Raw genomic sequence first — 16,613 nt, 5'->3', positions numbered from 1 at the left:
CATTTCTAATGGTAACAGCAAAAAAAAAAAAAGGGGGTGGGGGGGTGAAAGCTAGGAGGGGGGAAATTTTTAAACAGCATTTAAATAACTGGATTTCCTCCCCCTCGTCTGACTGCTTTATGAATGCTGCCTGCCAACTACAACTAATAGAGTGTAAAGTGCAGATCAGCAGGAGTCCTGTGGAATGAGGAAGCAGGCTGTGGGCCCAGAATCAGAGATAAGAGGGATTGCACTGCTGTTCTCACCTCTGAAACACCCTTTCAGGATCAGGAGAAGGGAAAAGCAGGAATCCAGGTTTTGCAAGTTTGCTGCATTCACAGCATGGTCATATGGCAAAACCTTCCTAGCCACAGACTCCCTGTCCAGACAAAACTCCTCACTCACTTCCCTTCTGCTCTCAGTCTGTCTGAGATACTATTCTTGTGTTGTTGGCTCCAAAAACTCTCAGGGTGAGGTAGCCTGTCCTTCCAGAACCATCACCCAGATAACATCTATCCCACGCACTTCAGGCCTGAAGCAGTGATGTGGAAGTGAGAGGGGCTGCACAGCAAGTTCTAGCAGAGAGCAAAGGAAAGGAATTCAAAAGAGGCTGGGACAGAAACCTTCCACATCCTGTTTACCATGCCACGGTACCACCAGCAGGTGCTTCTTCAGCTACCCTGTGCCCACTGGAGAAGGCAAAGTCCACTCTCAAGAAGTGCATCTCTCAAACTGAAAGACCCACAACAGGGAGTCTCCAAAGAAAGGAAGAATGAGTAAGCAGGACTACAAGAGCACAGGGAATACAAGTACTCTGGGGCTACTAGCTCTTTGGTCCACAGCCTCTCTCCTAGGAATCTCTCCGTGGCTGTCCAGCCACATAGAAGATCTCCCCAAAAAGAAAAAAGACTTCAGATAAGAGAGGACATCAGGGAAATAGGCTGTTCGCTGCTACACACTAAGGAAGAGTAGATCACAGCCACAGCCAAAATAAGATGTTTGAGATAGGTGAGAAGCTGGCAGAGAAGTCCCTGAGTGTAATTGCCAACTACTGGTCACACACTTAGGGAAAACAGAGCCTGTGTGGCAATACCTTATATTACTTCTCACCTAAGTTTGCCTTCTCCACAACGTCTACTAGCTGCATCCATTTAGCTGAATCCTTAATACGAACGTGCTTGTCAAGAACAGTTTAAAAGAACATTCATCGCACAGTGAGTCTGAGATGAGCCCACAGCTGAGCTGCCATTTATGACTAAATCCTCTCAAACAAGGGCTAGGAGCAGCAAAGGAGGGGGCTGTCCTTGGGATTGAAAAACCCTGACACTTCTCACCACACAAAACAGTGACTCAAAAAGAATTCTCTAACAGGAATTAAGTGCAAGAGGTAGGAAACTGAACAGAGATTTACTCTTCCTCAACTCTCTGTTGAAGTTTCCATTCCCCAGACATTTCATAACCACTGTGCAATTGCCAAGATGGAAGAAAAAAAGATTACTACTTCTAGTAAAAGGGACTAAGTGGAACAGGGAAGGGGAGCAGGAGTCTTAAAAGAAGAGCTGTTAGAGGAAATTGTAAAGCCCAACGCTACCTACCAGCACTGAGGTAAGTGAAAGAGACCACCTTGCCTTCCAAACCTTCAAAAATGACTGTTCTCTTGCTCACAAGGGTTAACTCTCAAGAGGGCTTCCTTAGGAAACTTCAGGGATGTTTTTGAGGAGGGTGGCGGCAATGACTGAGTTTATGTTTGAGCTTGTTATCTGCAACATTTGTGTTTAATGCAAACAGAGGCAGAATTCTCTTGGACCACTGGATATGCCAAGGCATTTGTGCTTCATCTGGGTGGGGGTGGAGAGGGAGGGGGGGAACCACATACCTGAGTTCAGCTCACTGAGCCACCGAGTCAGAAATGGCTTGCTCTTCACCTTCATCCCCCCACACCCATCTGCCATCCCTAGGCACCGCAGTCTCATACAGGCCTTCTCCAGCTCTCTCCAGGTAGGCTGCGCTGTCCCTGGGTCCCCATGCAAGTAGACCAGGCCCTATTCCCTGCCCTTTAGAGAGAAATCCTCTCACTTGCCTGCCACCCACTAGCAGGCCCCACACTTACCTTCTTTCCCAGGCACCTCAGAAGGAAGGAGAGCCCAGAAGAGAAGGAGCCCAAGGGAGAGCTCAGTCCTGCCAGTTGAGGTCCTCAGCTGCATACTGGCTGGAGAGGGGGCCTTGATCCCAGCCCCTGCCTGCTCTCCTGGCTCAGGCCTCCGAGCCTCGGCTCCTGCTCGCAGCGCATGAACCTCTCCCACAGCCTCCTGACTGGAGCGTGCACATTGCACAACCTCCCCGCCTGGCCCACAGTTATGATGAAAGATCAAGGCAAGTGGGTGGAGAAGCCTTACTGCCTTTACCTGTTTTAAAGGGGCTGGTCACAGACTTCCCATCTGGCAGGCAAATAAACCCACCTTAAAGGCAGCCACCTTTTCCCTGGGAGCCTCCCTCCACTTTTGCTCCAGCCCTGTAAGAGGCTCCCGATTGCCACCTCCTGGGCAGCCCTCGCTACCGTACTCGCTCCTGCTCCGGAGATTCCTTTTCCTGATACTCAGCCTGAAGCACCCCGTCACAGCTGTGAGCCGTTTCCTTGGGTCCTATTGTTGGTCACCAGAGAGCAGAGCTCAGCGCCTGCCCCTCCACTTCCCCACCATGAGGAAGCAGTAGACTTGTGATGAGGTCTCCCTTCAGTCCTCTCCTCTGCAGGCTGAACAAACCAAGTGAGTTCAGCCACTCTTCATACGTCTTCCCCTCCAGATCCCCCACCATCTTGCAGAATTACCATTTTCCTGTTAGTAAGCTCCTCGTTATGGGCAAAGGCTCCTGCTTTTCAGTACAAAAATCATGTTGAAAGAGAAACTGAGCTGGGAGGACTCCCTCTTTCTCTGGGTAGGAAAACCTCATGGGATTTTTAGTTTCCTACTTGAGGGATATAAATACAAAATAAATTCTTTTTGTGGTAACTTCTGCCATTCTGATGTTCTTTCATCAAGCATAGCATTCCCTCTCAAATGCATCTATTAAACCCTTCCCCATAAAATAGAGATGGCAATATTCCTCCACTTGCTGTAAGGCTGTGTTCCTCCTGCATTCTTTTTCCTCCTCCCCAAAGAAGACTGAAGAAAGGACTTTGATGGGTTGCCTAGAGAAGTTGGGGGGGATCTCCACCCTTGGAGATGTTCCAGACTTACCAGGGCACAGCTGTGAGCAACCTGATAGAGCTCTGGAGTCGGCTCTGCTGGAAGCAGGGGTTGGTGCTACAGATCTCCTGAGGTCCCTTGCACCTTAATCTTTCAATGAGTCTGTGATTCTATAACCACATGTTTTAGAAAACCAAAATCTGTCCCAAGAAGTTTGAACACAGATGAAAGAAATTTGAGCTCCTTTCAGAAGAAACAGTCAAAATACTAATCTTTACAGTTAGCGTAATGCAAGAAGTAAAATATCAATAAAAATAATTAAAATATTAGTGTCATTCAAATTAGTTATCTTAAATTTATTCCAGTTTAATCCTGTCTAAAAAGTTTTTTTTTCTCAGTCTACAGTGCTAAGTGTCACATTTATATGCCCATCTTTTCCCTGCATTTTAATGATTCCCTTTGCAACACAAATATAATGTTTCCCTATCTACATCTGGTACCTTAAGTTTGCACTAGCAGAGTGTATCCATTTCAGTTTTCATCTGTACAATACTGTGCCTTCTTAGTCTATGACATAGCAATGAGGGAGGTGTACCTACGGCTAACTTCTCCTTTGTGATGGGACAGCATAGGCATGAAATGAGATGGCCCCCATCGGCATGAAATGAGAAAAAACATTTGCAGCTGGAGGTTAAGGCTCTAGAAGTGCTCAGGAGCTTGCATGTTTTCTAAAGAGGGGAAAAAAAAAAAAAAAAAAAGCGTTGCAGATTTTATTCAGTTCCTTAGGCATACCCAGGTTTACATCTGTAGAATCTTTAAAGTGCCAAATCTCTGGTGTCAAGAATGTGGGAATTCTCTGTGTCTTTTTAGTTAGTTGGCAGATACTCAAGGACATTTGATCTAAGCTGATGGGATGTGCAGGAACAGATTTTCTAGGGCTAATTGGAAAAGATGGCCTAAAAAAGATTTACTTTCATCTTCTCCCCCTTGTTAGTGTTGGCTGATGGGTGTCAGAAAATAGAGTATTCCAAATGATGGGGGTCAGAAATTCTGTGTACAGCTTTGTTATTTTGTAGATTGGAATTCACCTACTGTAGCTCCCTCTCAGAATGTGTACAGGGATAGTCGAAATATTGCCACAGTGGTAGTCAAACAAAATATTGTCACAGTAACAAAATATTGTCACAGTCAAACAAAATACGTCACAGTAACAACAAGGCTATAAATGAGTGTAAACACAAATAAGTAGAAAACCCAAATGCCTGGAACTTTACTGATATCTGTGAAAGCTCTGCTGTGTAGCTTTGCCAAGTGTCCTCTGCAGCAAACTGCAGGTCCTAAGGGAAAGAGAAGGAATCTACACAGAGGCTGTACCCAATAAAGTGGAGTATAATGTGGATTTTCCATACAACTCCACAAAGTATTTCATTGATGGAATGCTTTTTCTTGTGCATCATAATGTTGGATTTTTTTTTGTAAACTGTTGGACAAAGCTAATTCCCTTAGTGTCTAGTGAAAAGTAAATAATAAATAAATAAAAATAAAATAAAATAACTTATTTTCAGGAAGTCTTTATCTTTACACCTCCAAAACCTTTTAATAGTCATATCTTACCAGTGAGCTGTGCATCTCTGATATGCTTTTTGATGGCAAGAGGACAACTGAATCTTTTACACTCACTCTCAGCATTTCTTTGGGTTGATTCTCATCCCCTGTTTCTAGACCCTCAAAGTATTTCTGGATTGCAGGGCATTTTTTTTTCCTTCTGTTTTCCCGTGTCCTGTTTTGTGTATTGCTGAGATTAGTTATCTAGGTGGAAAATAGCAATACACAACACACCTGGGCTTTCCTCCTACAGAAATATGGGCTTGTGGTGAGGGAAGTGAGGAGGAATGGTATGCACCAGGTCTTGTCTTCATGTAATGTTGGGACAGTAATAAGGCACTCCCAAGACAGAATTAAGATGTGCTTCTTTTAAAATGCAGTTCAGACAGAACTCTTCCATATGTTTCTTATTTTTCTTTCCTGTGTTTGCTGTACCTCACATTTTAGAAAGAGCTATGAATTTCACCACTGTGCTATTAAATGTCCTTCTAGATCATGAACAAAACTGAACCAGAAACAATCTTCTGAGTTCCCCAGTTGGTATCACTTCCCAGACTAACAAAGTATCTCTACATCAGTCAGCCTTTAGTATTGGTATCTTGAATCTGTGCACCTTGAACTGTCTTTCAGTAAGATACAGTAGCATAGATATATATGGGGCTCCCAGAGGCCCTGGTCACATTCTGCAACAAGCTTCACTTTAGTATAAAGGAAGAACTTGCTCTGGAGATGCTTTTGGTAGATGGAATCAGGCCCTTGTTCTTTGGCCTTGATTCATTTCTTTTATCTACTCACTCTACAGCTCTAAGAAAAATCCATGACAGCTCTGTAGAGCTCAGTAGACACAGTTTTTATGTTTCATTCCCTATAGAGGATTTGCGTCCCCTCTCTCTTATTCTCACCATCATGACCACAGTTTAATATTCTAGTGTTTTCTTTTTTACCTTGGAAAGTTTTCTGGCTCTACCCCACCAGCAATTACCTTAGAATATTTCAAACAGTTGACTTCAGACAGTCTGCAGAAGATAGATTCTTACCATCTAGTGGTTTCAACTATTAAATTAGTTTTGCACGTGGACTACTTTTCATCCAGAAACTCAGGCCTTTTTTAATAGATATTTTATGCTCCTACAAAGGAACACAAGTGACCCTTCTTGATCACAAAGTGACTCTAACTTAGGGACCTGGGGACTTGATTGCATGAGTAGTCAAGCTGGTTCTCTTTCTCCCTTGAGAAGAAAAACAAGGGCAAAGGAACAAATGAGGTTGATAGAGGCAGTGTGTACATCTGGGTTTTGATTTTTATTGCTTGTCCCAGTAGAAGCAGGGGACACTCTCTCACTTTTCCTCCCATATCTAGAGATAAACACTATCGGAGATGTATAGGATTTTCCTTAACAAGGCCCTGAGCAACCTGGTACCACTTTGGTGTTAACCCTGCTGTGAGTAGATATTTGGGCTAGAGACCTCCAGCAGTAACTTCCCACTTTTTGTGCTTCTTTGATCACTATAAAATAAACAAACATGTACATGCCACCAGGAATGTAGACAACTCCTTACCTGCGCTTCAATCAAAATGGGAAAGCAGCAGCATATGAATACTTCACCTTAAAGAGAAAGCTTACCAGAGGGAATGACTAAACTGAGAATGGAATTTCAGTATCCCTGCATAAAACTCCACTTACTTGTTCATCAGCTACATACTCATAGGTGTTTCTCTATCTATTGATGCCATAGCTGGAAACCTAATTTGGTACAGCCAGTGTAACTCCAATCAGATGAACTGCAGGACTTCTGGCTTCTGTCTTTTGATAAGCCACGATCTTACTGGGCTTTCAAAACCGGAGTAAGCTGAATTGCTGTACCACTTGAAAATAAGGAGGACCTTTCTTTTCACCAGAAAACACCTGAGAAAATTCGCCTGCTTTCAAATACCAGTTCTGCTCCCTCTGGTGGTCGAATGGGTGTAGAGCCCTAGAGATCTCGTCTGCCTGAAGGTGGTGTGGCAGGACCAGAGAGGAGCCCATCTCACCCACCAAGACTACAGTTAGCTCAAGGGTGATGCAGCTTTGTCTGGTGATGTCTGTGATTTTGTTGTGTTTTTTGTTTGGTTGGTTGGTTGTTTTTTCCAAGTTAACACTTTTGGTTCACAGTGAGGCCATGAGAGACTGAAGGACCAGCTGCAAAAAGTAATATAATAATAGTAATAAGAGAACAACTAAGCAAAACATCCCTCTGCTTTTGTTAAGCTGCTACCTTTTGGATACATAAGTGGAAAGCAATCCAAACCCAGACATAATATAGTGTGATTCATGTTCTCACTCATAAAATTACCCTAACAAGTACAATTCCAGGTCACAAGAGTTTGTTGCTTTCTAATAGATATTATAGCATATTATATACTTACAAATCAAAAAAAGTGCAGTTCTACATGAAACACTCCTCTTTGAGAGCATCTGGTTTCTGAGTACATTTGAAGGTATTTACTTATGTTGGCGGTGTTAAGTTTTCACTTTTTTATTACTTCTATTACTGACCCCACAGGAGTAAAAAAAAAAAAAAAAAGAGGAAAAAAAAAGGCAAGATTCATTTTCTCTTTGAACGTTACTAAAAAACAAACAACAAAAAAAAACCCCACAGCATATGTTTAAGCATAAGCATAAAACTTGACCCCAGAAAACTTTCACTTCTGTAGAGATGCTCGTGACTTCTTCAACTAGGTTATAGAAATGAGGATTATAATATTTTTAGTAATTGAACCATAGCTGAAATTATGCAAGAATAGTCTCTGCATAACATGTACATATCTTTCTATAATTTGTTGTTTGTATATATTTTCTTGATGTTCTTTCCCACTCTCAGATTAATTACACTTAAGTGAGAAAAAATACCTCACCAAGACTGGAAAAAATAATTACCATTCAAAACATGTAGTAAGCAGACATATCACTAGTCACTTTGGTAGTGTGTTTTTAAATTACTTTTGTACCCTGACATCTGAACATGTGAGCTAATCAAGTTTTTGATTTCTACTTTATTAATAGAAAATTTAAAGCCTTTTTTTCTGTTTCAGTTTTGCAGTTATCTTTATGGTCCTCTTCTTGACAAATTACAGTTGCCTCAACAATGTCAATTCAATAAACTTGTCCTTTTTTCTTTCTGTCGTAGCATAATTGTGATGTTGCAATGCTACAGACCCCTGCAGTCCTTTGAATGAAACAGTTTCCATTGGTCACTGTGTTAACAACCTGTGTTCATCATGAGTGATTTCTTTATTGACATCAAGAGAAGATACTTGAAACAGACCGGTTGCTCCCTTGCATGTGGAATGAGAGCATTTGATTGCAATAACATCTTCCCAACTCACTGTCAAATCTCTTCCCAGTTCAAATTCCCACTTGAATTTTGAAGCTTGAACTCCAAATTAAGTCAAAACATAGAAACCAAAATGAATGCTGAAAGCAACTCTAGACCAAAACCACAATAAAACACGACATAGGTTTGGGAAGTCCTGATTTTCAGCAGTGACTAGGCTAGAGGCTATGTGCTGCTGAGCCACCTGGTCTTGCCAGCTGGTCTTCCCTCAGCTTTACAGACCAATTTTAAAAACAGTTTTATAGCTTTGAGCTTGTGCAGGTAAAGCCAACAGTACGGTTTAGGTGGGTACTGACCTTCTTGTTCTCACTTTTTCCTGAATTTGTCTAAAAGATAACTGAGCATAACAGGATATTTCTAACCAAGAGCTTTGGGTTAGTGGTACAGTGCTGTAATCATGAATAGTGCCTGCAGTCAGCTTTTTGATCTAGATGATTGCAGACCAAAGTGAAACTGAATCTGAAAATATATATATATATATATGCTGGTATGAAGCTTCACCTCATTCCTCAACTTCACTTTGGTCTTCTGATTATTTCCTGTCCTGTGTTCCTATTTGCTTCCTGAGGCAGTCCACTAAAGGGAACTTAAGGCCTACACAATCACACGGTTGGAAAATAAAAACCTTTTAGATTCTAAATATATATATATATATTCTTGCAGGGGAGGTCAGATTACTTATGCATTTTTATTCCTTATTTGCCTGTTTATAGGAGTGTAGACTTTATTTTTTGATATAAGATTCTACCAGATTTTGTATGCTGGGTAAGTAATTTCATACAATAGAACAAAGCAATCTCAGGCAGGGTTCATCTGTTATTCTGTAAATCTATTTATAAATATGTGAAAGATATACTTCTGTAGCATTCTATATTTTGTCATAGTAAATTCAATATGACTATCGACCTTGGCACGTTGAATGATAAACATAAGGAAAACATGGGTCCTTTCTCAATACATAAAATCATCATTTTTGACAGCCCTTCACCTTCATGGTATTAGAGTCCATTTTCTGGGTTTAATACTATCCACATATTCGTTTACTTTGGCTGCAACTCTATTGTTGCAAATAGCTGTATTAATTTCACCTTGATGCTTTCCTCCTGCTTCAGATCAAAGGACAAAGGAAGTTGTTCGGGTAACCATAGGATTATCTTCAGTTTGCTAAACTTTTAAAGAATACAAATGAAGGGAGGCTGGTGGGCTCGCTTTCCATGTAAGCCAAGATGGATAAGCTGTGAAAACATGCCTTTGTCCAGGGGAGGTGATTATGCTGAAAATTGTTCCATGTTCCTAGAATTGGATTTCCAGCAAAATTTCAACTTCCCTAGCCCACAACAGAAACACATTTCTATAGTAAACTGTTGATATTTAGACTTCTAGTAAAATAAGGAAATATTTTTTAATTCAAGTACATTTAATACTTCTAGAAGACTGATTATTTAGAGGAACCATTTTTAAGAAATCAAATCTATCATAGAATCACAGAACAATTAAGGTTGGAAAAGATCTTCAAGATCATGTGGTCCAACCATCACCCTACTATCACCTACACCCAATGTCACCCACTAAACCATGTCCCTAAGCACCAAGTCCAACCTTTCCTTAAACACCCCCAGGGATGGTAACTCCATCACCTCCCTGGGCAACTCATTCTAATGCCTAACCACTCTTTCTGAGAAGAAATTTCTCCTAATTTCCAACCTAAACCTCCCCTGGTGCAATTTGAGGCCATTCCCTCTAGTCCTATCACTAGTAACTTATGAGAACAGACCAATCCCCAACTCCCCACAACTTCCTTTCAGGTAGTTGTAGAGAGCAATAAGGTCTTTCATGAGCTTCCTCTTTTCCAGATTAAACAACCCCAGTTCCCTCAGTCGCTCCTCACAGGACTTGTGTTCCAGACCCTTCACCACCTTCATAGCCCTTCTCTGGACATGCTCCAGGGCCTCGATGTTCTTTTTGTAGTGAGGGGCCCAAAGCTGAACACAGTACTCGAGGTGCAGCCTCACCAGAGCAGAGTACAGGGGGACGATCACCTCCCTGGTCCTGCTGGCCACACTATTCCTGATACAAACCAGGATGCCGTTGGCCCTCTTGGCCACCTGGGCACACTGTCAGCTCATGTTCAGGCGAGCATCAACCTACACCCCCAGGTCCTTTTCCTCTGCACAGCTTTTGAGCCACTCTGCCCCAGCCCTGTAGCACTGCATGGGGTTGCTGTGACTAAAGTGCAGGACTCAGCACTTAGCCATGTTGAACCTCATCCCATTGGCCTCTGCCCATCAACCCATCCTGTACAGGTCCTTCTGCAGGGCCTTCCTATCCTCCGGCAGATTGACACTTCCCCCCAACTTGGTGTCATCTGCAAACTTACTGAGGGTGCACTCAATTCCCTCGTCCAGATCATCAATAAAGATATTAAAGAGGATGGGCCCCAACACTGACCCCTGGGGAACACCACTGGTGACCAGTCACCAGCTGGATTTCGTTCCGTTCACCACCACTCTGTGGGCCTGGCCATCCAACCAGTTTTTAACCCAGCAAAGAGTGTACCTGTCCAAGCCATGGGCTGCCAGCTTCTCCAGTAGAATACTGTGGGAGACCATGTCAAAGGCCTTGCTGAAGTCTAGGTAGACTACACCAAGAGCCTTTCCCTCATCCACCAGGCGGGTCACCCGGTCATAGAAGGAGATGAGGCTGGTCAGGCAGGACTTGCTTTTCATGAACCCATGCTCATTGGGCCTGATCCCCAGCCTGTCCCACATATGTTGCATGATTGCATTCAAGATGAATTCTGTTCCACCACCTTTCCTGGCACCAAGGTTAGGCTGACAGGCCTGTAGTTCCCTGGGTCCTCCTTACAACCCTTCTTACAAATGGACGTCACATTAGCAAGTCTCCAGTCATCTGGGACCTTCCCCGGATGTCTTACCTGTGTTGTCAGTAAAGCATGACAGTGAAAAAAAAAAAAAAAAAAAGGAGCTTTCACTACACTGAAAAGGAGATTCAATTGGTAAACCACCAGTGTCAGTGTTCATGGTAGGTAGCATACAAGATACATCTCTGAAGTATTTTCTAAAGTGTAGGTACCTCTTTTGTATGTACCATTGAAGGTACTGGGCCTCAAGTACTTTGAGTGTTACTGAACATCACTGCCATCACATCCAAACCCCTTTCAGTTTTGAGCACAGGGACAACACTGATGCGATTTTACAGGCCTTAAATGTTAAGAGCTTACAGACTGAGCTCTGGTGCTCAACTACTGATGAGATCTTTGTACTCATCCAATGCTTTGTTCATGGCAGCCTTGACAAAATTAACTGCAAGAATGAATATTGTTTTTATGGTCATGAAAACCATGAAGGGAAGCTTAGAGATGTCTTAGTAGTTTCATGGAAAAAACTCCATAACACCTGTGTTTGCCATCTCAGGCCTCTGCACTTTTAAGGATGTAGGCATCTTCCTTCCAAGAAAGGACAGGACCATTTGTGGAAAGCAAGTCCCCAATCATACTTACACACTGGGAGGTCTTGAGACCTTATCCACCCAGATAGTTATGATGCTCATGAAAAGATCTTTGCCCTATTCACCTTTGGTTGGAAGTGAAATATGCATTAATCTAACTCTGCACTGCCTGACTGGATCCTGTTATTCCCTGTGAAGTTCTGAAAAGGACTTTAAAATCCTCATTTTCTTTCTGTACTCCTGCTCTAACTCAAGGTTTTTGCTGTCTTACTTCACTTGGGCACTCTCAAGCTCTCAGCATACAGTGTTTTGGGTCGACAGGACTGAAACAGACATTTGTAACCTTGGTGGAGGGAAAGGGGTGTGGAAGGGACATCAGGTAGCTCCTGGAATCTGAAAAACGACATTTAAAAAGAAAGTGATTCTGATATCTCATATACATTCTTGCCGTTCTTACATCGTAAGCTTCCCTCTTACCACTCTCATTCTCGAGTCCTTTCTACAGGTCTATACAGGAAAGCCCAGCATTCAACACAGCTGAGCACTGAAGAGGGTTTGAGGGTGCTGTGAATCTGTGTGGGCATACTGGTGGAGGTAGGATGGGGGGTAGTCTTGGGCTCTGAAATATCTCCTCACTCTATTCATCTGCAAGGACACTAGGTAAAGACATTGTCTTCACAGAAATTCTCTACTGTTTATTGTGGTTCTGACATATATTTCAGAATTACAGAGGTGAGAGTCTAGCATGGGTGCTGTTTCAGTCATGTCATCCCTCCTAAAGGCACCATCCATATCCTTACAGTAAGGACAGGTCTGCTGAAGTGCCCCTGATCAATAACTGTCCACAAGGAATAATTCTAGCTTCAGACACAGTCCTGCTATCTTCTCATAACTAGAAGCAGACAACATTTATATCTCTGTTATTCCATCCCTACAACTGCCAGAAATATGTGAGGGCCTCTACCAATGTTCTTAACATTTTAACTGTAATGTCTTTCTGCTCTTTAGTGTTATTGCTAGGTACACAAGCATATCAATACCTCCTAAAAAGCAGGGTAGAAACCTCTGCCATAGAACCTTACTAATCTCAGAAGGGACCTCTGGAGGTCTCTAGTCCAGCCCACTGCTTACAGCTGAACTAACTTCAAAGCTTGATTTGACTTGACAGAATTTGAATTTAAGGCTTCATTTTTGTCTCTTGCTCATTACAATTATTTACTATCTTTAAATCCTTTAATAGTGTTGTAGTAGGGGGATGGTTGGACCAGATGATCTTGAAGGTCTTTTCCAACCTTTATGATTCTATGATTCTATGATTTGATTCAAAGTACTTCTGTAATGTACTTCTTTATTTAGTAATACTGTGCTTTTATTGAGATCCTCCCCTTCTCATTTTTGAAAGACCTAGAAGGTGATAAAATGTTCACTAATACTTTGATCATTTTAAATAATGCCGCTGAAACTTTGCTCACAGCAGTAACTAGGTATTCATTGACATGAGAGTCAACATTTTGTTAATATTTTAGCCTGACTAGACTGTCGACTTAAAGACAGCCTTTAATGTGAGTTTTAAATTTCACATTTCTCTTTTGTTAGATAGCTTCAAGTTAATTTATTCCATTACAGTGCAGGTTTTTATGTTAGTCAAGTCCACTTACCATAATTTTTAATGATTGTAGCTCAGAGAAAGGAAATATCATTCTGCTCCCTCAATTTGACAAGAGGGAGATTTAAGGGCAATTGGGTGCTGAATTACCTTTGGATTAGACAGAGAGACAAAAGCAAACCTTTTTTTTTTTTTTTTTTCCTCAGTAATCTTACTGAGGAGGTGAGATCTGAATCATAGAGTCTGTTTGGTGCTTTAAAGCATGATGCAAATTGAAGTATTAAGTAAAATAATGAAGTTGATTTTTTACCCCTCTTCCTGCCCAAAACTGATTTTTCCTAATTTGTCTGAATCACCCTGTCCTGTCTACATGTAGGAAACACACAAAATAACACTGCTGTGCACATTTCAGACTCTTATGTCTGCTGCAGTCCAGCATATGCTGGAACTCTCACTGGTTTTATTAAATAAATGACAATACGTGCAGTAGTGGTATTATTAGACTTAATGCTGATAGATTTTAATACTCCTCAGGCATCGTTATTTATATGGTACAGCCTTTCCTGATAAAAGTCATATGATAATATCGGTATATGAGCCTTTGTGTTTCCATAGAAACAATACAAACCTAAAGTATCTTCCTGTAAAAGGAAGGATCTTTCCTGTCAAATGGGCATAGGAAAGTCATACTCTTGTCAAATCCATGGCACTTTCATTTTCGTTATCTAAAATAATTCAAAGTAAGATGAGTTTACACTGATGATCTTTCCATTTGTGATGGAACGTTAGAAGTGCAGTCTTTCAATAAATTTGGAGAAACCATAGTTTAATTTCTATTTCATTCAAAGCAGTGGCTTTCATTTTGTAACCTTCTAATAATGGCCTCCAGTTTTTTGTTTGTTTTGTGTTTTTGTTGTTGTTGTTGTTGTTTTGTTTTGTGCTGAAAAACTTACCAGTCTAAAAGTATTTATTGACTTTCCAGTTTCTACTTTCATCTTGAAAGAAAAATAATGAAAAGAATACAGCAGCTGTAAATAATTTTGTGTTGATATTTTGAGTGTGCTGATATGACTGTAAATGTGAGCATGGATATGTATGTGATCACAAAAGTGAGATCACAAACTCATCAAAGTTCTTCTTCCTTACAAATCGGTAGAATTTCCCTGTAGGTAGGTAGAGACTTTTTTTTAGAAGCAGAGAAGTCATTTTGTCATAAATGTATCAATGCATGTTGAATTCTGCCTGGATATTTGTTATAGTGAAGTCTATAGAGAATCTGGTCCTAACCTAGTTATGGGGCTGTGTTTCCAACAAGCATATTTATTCTAATAAAATTTACCACACACCTGTCACAGCCCTGATAGTATCCGAGTTCAGCTGAGCTACTCTCTTCCTCCTCAACATTTTCCTCAGAGCCCCTCTGATTTCTTTGTTCCTCAGGCTATAAATAAGAGGATATAGCAGTGGAGTAATGTTGGTGTAGACCAGAGAAACCATCTTGTCTTGAGCTGGTGAGTAACTGGACTTAGGACGAATGTACATGAAGGTGGCACAACCATAGTGCAGCAAGGTGATGGCCAAGTGAGAAAAGCAGGTAGAAAAGGCCTTACTCCTTCCCAGGGAGGAGGTGACATGTAGCAAAGCAGCAGCAATACAAACATAAGAAGTCAGGATTAGGAGAAAGGGAAGCAGCAGGAGGAGCACACAGGCAGCTAACAGGGGCAGCTCAGGGGTGTAACTCTGAGTGCAGGCCAGGTGCAGCACAGCAGGGACATCACAGAAGAAGTGGTTGATTCGATGCGACTGACAGAAAGGTAAGCGGAAAACAGCCACTGTCAACCCCAGGGCAACAGCAAAGCTTCCCAGGCAACATGCCACAGCCAGCCTGAAGCAGAGCCCCTCATTCATCACTGCTATGTAGTGAAGTGGCTGGCAGATGGCAACATAGCGGTCATACGACATGGCTACCAGGAGGAAGCATTCAGCCCCACCAAGTGCCACAAAAAAGTGCATCTGTGCAGCACAGCCAATGAAAGAAATGGTGCTGCCATCCACAACTATCAGGCTAAGGAGTGCCTTAGGGACAATGACTAAGGTATAGCAGAGTTCAATGACAGAGAGCTGACAGAGGAAGAGAAGCATGGGAGGGCGGGAAGGCTCCATAACCACTGCGACGAAGATCATCACATTCCCTGCCAGTGTGACCAGATGGACAATTAGAAAGATAAGGAAGAGGAAAACCCGCAGACAGAACAGCTCAGAGAAGCCAAGCAGGAGGAACTCCACGGTTGCATCAGTGCTCTCATTGTCCTTCTCCATGCAGCCTTCACATGGCATCTACAGGGAAAGAAACAGAAGGGAGATAGTTGAATTTGACCTGATGCCTGGCAATCAACTCACTCCATGTAGGAAAAAATGTTGCAGTAGTGTAGAACCAATGTAGTAAAGCTCATTGTGAGACTTTATGGGGAGGAAAGTGGTTTCATTTTAAAACAAAACTCATTTTACTTGGTCGTATTCACACACTTTCACATCCTTATTCTCACAACCACCAAGGTACTTGTGCCCAAATGATCTGCTCAGGATTCTTTGCCATGTAACTGATGGTAAAGAATATCAGCTGTTAGGTCTTCATCACTTCTTCCAAATTGTTCTTAGGTTGATGACTGTGACATTGATGGCCTACTAATCTAGCTGCTATCAATACCTAGGTGCCCTTCTTTTAGACATTCTTCTGCTGCTCCTTCAGGAGCTTCCAATCCCAGGCAGACCCATTTGTCCTCTGTTCACACCAATATTGCAGTTCTCTACATCTGTGCCAGGAATATAAAAGGACATATAAAGGAATATAAAAGGAAAGCAGACAGTGGGCTGGAGCTTCTGTTCTACAATCTGACTCCAACTAAAAGAGATTTCAGGTGTTCACTGAATGACTCCTGACTTCCCCACGGTGGATTTGTCTCAAAGTTCCTAGTGAAATGGAGTTTCAGATAGAAGAGGTCAATGACTAAACACAAGGATTACAAAATCTGAGATGATATTTTGTCTGCTTATATCTTTTTGCCTGTCTCAGGCTTGTGGCATCAGAGTAACATAAACACACTTCCAAACTCAAACCCAAAGATGTCCATGGCAACATACTTTGTATAACAATTTATTTAATACAAAGCTAATAACCTGGACTTGGAGGGAATGCTTGTCACAAGAAGAATAGAAAGTTCCTAGGAATATGGAGTGTAACAAACCTGCTGATGTTGAAAAGATCTATTAAATATAAGGACATAGAGAGCAGTATAGTAATAAATTACATATACTGGTCACGGGTGAGCAGTGCTCATTGCTCATGTGCACAGCATGTAAAGTAATATTTATTACAAGGAATGACTGATTCTTTC

The 16,613-nt window shown here is 41.8% G+C and overlaps 2 protein-coding genes across 2 annotated transcripts in view; both read right to left on the bottom strand.

Annotated features, from left to right (window-relative positions):
- EPHA1 (EPH receptor A1) overlaps positions 1 to 2,384 on the bottom strand; it is a 34,769-nt gene extending 32,385 nt beyond the window's left edge. The window contains 1 exon segment of the mRNA XM_040573985.1: positions 2,090 to 2,384. Within this exon segment, the coding sequence (XP_040429919.1) occupies positions 2,090 to 2,183 (94 nt within the window). The 5' untranslated portion in view covers positions 2,184 to 2,384.
- A 12,169-nt stretch (positions 2,385 to 14,553) lies between these two features.
- Positions 14,554 to 15,555, bottom strand: LOC121072939 (olfactory receptor 10AC1-like). The gene has a single exon (XM_040563306.1). The coding sequence runs from the start codon at positions 15,553 to 15,555 to the stop codon at positions 14,554 to 14,556; it is 1,002 nt and encodes a 333-aa protein (XP_040419240.1).
- Positions 15,556 to 16,613: the final 1,058 nt, after the last annotated feature.

Source organism: Cygnus olor, chromosome 1 (assembly GCF_009769625.2).
Source record: "Cygnus olor isolate bCygOlo1 chromosome 1, bCygOlo1.pri.v2, whole genome shotgun sequence".
Classification (NCBI taxonomy): domain Eukaryota; kingdom Metazoa; phylum Chordata; class Aves; order Anseriformes; family Anatidae; genus Cygnus; species Cygnus olor.
Note: the sequence above shows the minus strand (reverse complement) of the source record. Positions and strands in the feature narration are given on the sequence as shown.